The sequence below is a fragment of the Brassica rapa genome, chromosome A07 (assembly GCF_000309985.2).
Source record: "Brassica rapa cultivar Chiifu-401-42 chromosome A07, CAAS_Brap_v3.01, whole genome shotgun sequence".
NCBI classification, from domain to species: Eukaryota; Viridiplantae; Streptophyta; class Magnoliopsida; order Brassicales; family Brassicaceae; genus Brassica; species Brassica rapa.
Genome location: NC_024801.2, coordinates 17,241,218 through 17,248,343, shown reverse-complemented (window position 1 = coordinate 17,248,343; position 7,126 = coordinate 17,241,218). Strand labels below are relative to the sequence as shown.

At 36.8% G+C, this 7,126-nt stretch overlaps 1 protein-coding gene across 1 annotated transcript; it reads left to right on the top strand.

Moving 5' to 3' along the window:
• The first annotated feature begins 4,904 nt into the window (after positions 1-4,904).
• Positions 4,905-6,771, top strand: LOC103850258 (berberine bridge enzyme-like 1). Its single transcript, XM_009126975.3, has one exon. It carries the CDS (start codon positions 4,977-4,979, stop codon positions 6,588-6,590), a length of 1,614 nt encoding a protein of 537 aa, XP_009125223.3. The 5' UTR covers positions 4,905-4,976; the 3' UTR covers positions 6,591-6,771.
• The last annotated feature ends 355 nt before the right edge of the window (positions 6,772-7,126 follow it).

The window sequence follows — 7,126 nt, the reverse complement described above, 5'->3', positions numbered from 1 at the left end:
TTCGGGTATTTCTGTACTTCGGATCGGGTTCGGATATTTTTAGTTCGGTTTCGGTTATTTCGGATCGGGTTCAGATATTTAGATTTTGAAGAAAAAAGATTAAAATTTTCATTTTTCAAATTTCTTGTATTTAAATATATAACTTTCACTTAACTATTTTTTGTATTTTAATGATTGAATGGTTAATAGATTTGAACATAACATTTTCAAACTAAAAAGACATTAATTTGGTTATTGTTTTTAAATTTTGGATGTAACTTTTTGTTAATTGTTGAAATAAAAAGTTTGACATGTATTTTAAGTGCATAGCAAATCATCTTCTATGTAATTGTATGTATATCATATGAATTTAAAGTATGTGTAGTATCAATATAAATATTTTATATAAACTGAAAGATGTAAATTTAAAATATAAGGTTAATTATACATATGTTCGGTTATCTTCGGATATCCATTCGGGTTCGGATATTACCCGTTCGGATATTACCCGTTCGGATATCCAATATCTCCTAATTTAATACCCGTTCGGATATTTTGCTACTTCGGTTCAGATTTCGGTTCGGGTTTTTCGGATCGGGTTCGGGTGCCACTTCGGATTTCGGGTAAAGTGCCCACCCCTAGATGGATATGTTTAGGTATATTGGTTTCATTTCTATTCGGATCTTTGCAGATTCAATTCGGATTAACCAGTTCAAATTATTTTGAAATATTTTAAAATTTTCAAAATCTAAAATAAAATAATATAGAAAATATACATTTAAATAATGTATGCTAACATATTTAAATGTAACAAAAATTAATTTGGCTTGAATATTTGGATAGAAAATCAATATAATATTTCAAATATTTTGACTCAAACAAATTATATATAGAAAAAAATATTATCAATTAATAATATTAAACTATGATATTTTATTAATTTATATAGTTATAAATTTATAGAATTTTTTATAATTTTGAATTATGTTTTATGTGAAAATAAGAAGAAAATTTATTTTAAAGTATATATATTGATTAAATACAAATTTTATTTATTTTTATTCAATTATTTGATGTATAAAAATGTATTTATGAAATTTAAATAAACTTAGGTTAAATGACAAAATATTTTGAATTGTTTTAAAAAAATAAATATAAACTTTACTGTGGATCCTAAAACTCACACTCACTATTTGATAGTGATTGTTTGTAAAGATTAGCAAAGAAAATAATATGGAGAACGATATCCTTAGAACACAATGATGTAATCAGATTTCGGTTGACTAAAATGGACTTCTATTGATAATGGTTTAATGAATACAATGGTGAAATGAGATCGAAAATATAACTTAAGGAGAACTAAGATTGAATACAAAGTATGAGAGTTAGAATGAGAGAGAGCTTGAGATCGAGGTCGATATGTTTGGTGTAAGTCGCTAGGGTTTCATGTGTCCTTCTGCTTCATCGCTTATCTCATCTTATAGGCTATAGCTACCGATCCTCCGAAAGTTCCTCAACATGAGGATCTCCTCGATCATTTTCGAGATGGACTGTTCATATCTAGTGGATATGACTACACACCTGATGAACTGGCCAGCATTTGCTTCGGAGATTAATGAGTTTCGGAGTCTACATGATCATTTTAAGAATGTGAGCATGCTTCATATTCCCTGGAGCATAAATGGATGGGCGGACTCATTAGCGAAAGAAGCTAAACCATAGGCATTATTTTCTCTCATATATACCAGACACATTCAAATGGCGGTGCCCCCTTGGAGAAATGTCTTGTCTTGCCAAAACTTAGTCTAGTTAAATGGACAGCTGACAAACAAAAATAACATTCACCCTTGAGTTACTCTCTTATAAGATCAGATCCAAGTGTTACTTGTTCACCAACAATCCTTACGTTATGTCATAGTCTTCCCCACTTTTTCTCGAAACCGTCGGCATAATCAATGAATCCATGAATAAAGACAACATCTTTTTTTGGAATTATCATCCTTTATTATCTATCTTTAAAGCATAAAGACATTTCCTTAAATTTATCATTTTCTTGTTTTAATGTAGAAATATGACTCTAATACACCTCATCCAGCTCAACATCTCTTGCCCAAATGGCTCTTCCATGTCGCATGGTTCATAGGGCATTGAGTGAAACATTTGCAAAGTTCATAATATCTTGTTAATAGGACTCCTCTATTTCGCATCCTAGGACAATGACTAGCACACTTGCATCAGCAACTATGTCACTAACTTCATCAACGCAAGACAATTAAAATCTACAAGCTCATTCTTGCATTTTCAATTTCCTCATTTGAGTTTTGTTTGCCACTTATGGAAAACCACTCTTCTGGTTCACTGGCCATGTTTTCATACATAGTATACTTCATTATATATGTTTTCCCCAAATGACATATGCACTATCCATATTAGAACGTCAATCACACCATGTTGAGTTCTTGACTCACAACATGTGTCTTCATTGAGTCCTTCTTGTCTTTATAGAGTGCATGATACACTCATTACTACAATATTTTGGTGATTCTCTCATCGTCTTTGAATGATAAAGCTTTTTGGAGCGAGATCTGTTTCCAAGTACAATGCAGCAATGGGAATGATCTGTATTGGAGAGAAGATCCCACATCGGATATATGAAAGGGACTTGAGTAATATATAAGCGACTTGGGCCAATCCACTAATAGCCAATTGGTTTTGAGTTGGAAGTCCAGGAAACTTATCATGGTATCAGAGCCGGCCCAATACTCTGACCCATTAATCCGGCCCGGACAGTGGCACGATCATCCCATTAGCTGATGGCCCATAGAAGGCTCAGTTCCGCCAAGATCGCTAGAAAATAAAGCATGATTTCGGAGGGGGTATGATGGATTCTGCGAGATTAATGGTTATACGCACCATTATCTCGAGGGAGGGTATTGGAGAGAAGATCTGATACCATGATAAGTTTCTTGGGCTTCCAACTTAAAACCAATTAGCAATTAGAGCTTGATTGGTTTTCCCGCTACCACCCGCAAACGCAGCTTTTGCGATTGGTAGCGGTTGACAGCGTTTCGAAACAATCATACAAACCGCTACAAATCGCTTCAAACCGCTCCGAACCTCTTAAAATCAAAAGCTGGTTCCAGCTAGCGTTTGCGGTTGCGGGCGGTTGCGGGAGGATAATTTTTTTTTCTTTTTTTTAAAAACCATATAAATACAAAAATAAAAATAAAAATAAAATTTTTAAAATAGAATTATAAAAATACTAAAATATATCTATTATATTTTAATTAATATTATAAAATTTTAAAATAAAAATATTTTCTATAATTTAAAAAATTTAAAACTATAACTTTGAAAATATAATTTACATATTTATTATAATATTATGATTTTTGATATTTTTATAATTATATAAAATATAAATATTGTTAATTTATTATTTAACCGCTGCTGTATTTGGTAGTTAACCAGTCATAAGTATCCCGCAAACGCACCAATTTCTAACCGCAGAACCAGTCGTACAAATCTCTTAAAACCGCTAGAAACCTCAACCACCCGCATCCGCAAACGCCCGCAGCCGCAACCGCAACCGCTGCGTTTGAACCAGTCAGACCCTTAGTGGATTGGCCCAAGTTCTTTATATATTACTCAAGTCCCTTTCATATATATCCGATGTGGGATCTTCTCTCCAATAATCTGAGACTGAAGAGTCTCCAAACTGGGTATACAAAACAGGAAAGCTAAGCTGCTACAAGTCGTTAAGAAGAATGTGGTCAAGTTTTTTGGCGATGTGACTCTTCCTAATTTTTCCACAAAACATACAAGTTCCATCTTATAGATAGATTGAAAAAAAAAAGCAGACATGTCTTATTAACCCAATCATATTCTTTTGACCCAGCCATCATACTACTATCCAAACCCACGAGCAGTAAAATGTATTCATTTACGATGTTCTCATATCTAGTGGGAGATCTAGAATATTTTCCTAGTGTGAGAATATATTATGTAAATTTTAAAATGAAATTTTATTTATTCAAAGTATATATTGTTAAAATTTAAAATAGGAATTATTATATATAATATTTTTTTAAAAAATACAGATACTGGTTTAAAATTGATTTCTCCAATATAATATATGTGATCACTTTTGAATTCCTTAAAAGTAAATATACAATAAAATATTTATTCAGTAGATAGTTAAAAAATGATAAAAACAAGATATGGTAAAAAAAAAATCAGAGATTCATATCTATATATGTCGAAGTCATGAAGGTAATGATTGCTAGATTCTGCAGTTTTTTGTCATATGAATATTACCATTAAACATCAAAAGCACAAGAGTTCAATACACACCATCATCACATCCTGTACTAGGATGGAATGATCAATAAACTATGATAACGAGAAACCTTAAGAAAACACTACGCTGTCTAGGAACCATAGCCATATGCCAGACAAACCTGAGACAATAGAAATAAAGACTAGCCCCTTAAACTTAAAAAGACACAATCCTTCACATCGTATCACCCAATGTAGCATTAAAACCGCCAATGAAGCCAAGTGTAGGCACCATCAGAAATAACCAAAGACGCCAGAAGTTAGCATAAGATCATTTAAAAAAAAAAAAATTGGGGGCAGCTGCCCCCTTCGTATGTCACGTAGCTCCGCCCTCTACCAAAACTTTATTTGTTATTAAACAATGCTAACAATCAAGATTTCATATACATACATCACATAATGAAAATGATCTTAAAAATTGAGTATATAGAGATCTGAATCATAAACCAAGAAATTTCAGAAACCCGCACATCACGCGTTGACCATTAGCAGGTCATTACAGGTCATTACCATGTCTAAAGATAGGAACTATGACTAAATTTTGAAGAACTCGTGTACTATATATGTCAATGAGAATACCCGTACAACAAGAAATTCAATTAGCTAAGAAAACAACAATAGAACAAGAGAGTTTCTTAATAGTAATAAAAAAAAAAAAGATGAAGAAACTCTCTTGTTTAATTCTATTTCTTAGCCTTGCCTCAAGTTCTCTCGCGGTCGACCCGTCGAATCAGCCCATTTACGAAAGCTTTCTCAAGTGTTTCAGCAACCAAACATGCACAGCTCCAGACAAGCTATGCAGCGTTGTTTTGCCACAGAGCAGTGCCAGTTTCACCCCGACGCTGCGTGCCTACATCCGAAACGCGCGTTACAACACTTCCACATCCCCGAAACCTTTGATCGTAATCGCGGCGCGTTCGGAGGCCCACGTCCAGGCCACCGTCCTGTGTACCAAGTCTCTCAACTTCCAGCTCAAGACTCGTAGCGGCGGCCACGACTACGACGGCCTTTCCTACATATCTAACCGCCCTTACTTCGTCCTCGACATGTCTTATCTCCGTAACATCACGGTCGATATGGCCGATGGCGGCGGCTCTGCATGGGTCGGAGCCGGCGCTACTCTGGGCGAGGTTTATTACAGCATTTGGCAGAAAAGCAAATCTCATGGTTTTCCCGCCGGAGTCTGTCCCACCGTCGGCGTTGGAGGTCACATCAGCGGCGGAGGCTACGGAAACATGATCAGAAAATACGGACTTTCCGTTGACTACGTCACCGACGCGAAGATCGTGGACGTGAACGGGAGGATTCTCGATAGAAAGTCGATGGGAGAGGATCTTTTCTGGGCGATAGGAGGCGGGGGAGGTGCGAGCTTCGGTGTGATCTTAGCCTTCAAGATAAAACTAGTTCCTGTTCCTCCGACAGTGACTGTCTTCAGAGTGGAGAAAACGCTAGAAGAAGGTGCACTAGACATGGTCCATAAATGGCAGTTTGTTGCTCCCAAGACAAGTCCTGATCTGTTCATGAGGCTGCTCTTGCAACCCAAGACGAAGAACACAACTCAGACGGTTCGCGCCTCGGTGGTGGCGTTGTTCTTGGGGAGACAGAGCGATCTCTTGTCTCTGCTGGGGAAAGAATTCCCGGAGCTTGGTCTGAGGACGGAGAACTGCACGGAGATGACGTGGATACAGTCGGTGATGTGGTGGGCCAACAGCGATAACGCCACGCTTATCAAACCCGAGATTCTGCTGGACAGAGAGCCTGATTCAGCGTCTTTCTTGAAAAGGAAATCGGATTACGTGGAGACAGAGATCAGCAAAGAAGGTCTAGGTTTCTTGTTCACCAAGTTGATGGAGACTGGGAAACTAGGGCTCGTCTTCAATCCCTATGGAGGGATAATGTGCCAAGTGCCTACCACGAAGACCCCTTTCCCTCACAGGAAAAGGCTATTCAAGGTGCAGCACTCAATGAACTGGAAAGATGCGGGGATAGAAGCGGAGAACAGTTTCATGGAAAAGACCAGAAGCTTCTACAGCTACATGGCTCCTTTCGTCACCAAGAATCCAAGGCACACGTATCTCAACTACAGGGATCTTGAGATAGGGACCAACAGTCACGGCCCAAACAGTTATAGAGAGGCAGAGGTTTACGGGAGAAAGTACTTCGGAGAGAATTTTGATCGGTTGGTCAAAGTTAAAACAGCAGTGGATCCAGAAAACTTCTTCAGGGATGAGCAGAGTGTACCTACCTTGCCCACTAAGCCATCCATGAGATAGTTTCGAGAGCAGAAGAAGTGGAGGGATCTTCTCTTCTCTTCATTTTTCGGCTTTTTACATCCCTAGGAAGAAAAAAAATGTTTCCTAGCTAAGAATATAAATACCTGTTTACTACCAACCAAGTCAGGCATTTGTAAGAAATACAAGAATTGATTTTATATATTACAACAATAATAACATATACAAGTGTCACCTGCTTAAATTAGTAAGACCAACAACATGGCCAGGATCACGTTGATACTTTACCTTTTTTTTTTAAAGGACCAAGGATAAGTCTACTCAGCAGCTACCCTAATGGATTATTATGTTTCTACAAAATCGAATGATCTACACAAATGCTCCTCGAACATGCATACAGTAGTTTATCTCATCATCTCTACCGACCCGGCTCACAATCCTAGTTGTGGTGGGTGGGACATCGTGTGTGAGAGTTCTCTGAGTCAACTAATTAATGGCTTCAAATGGAGTGTATGTTTTTGGAATAAAAACTTCCTGAATGCTTAATTCATGTGCATTCCAAAAATTGTTCACCATTT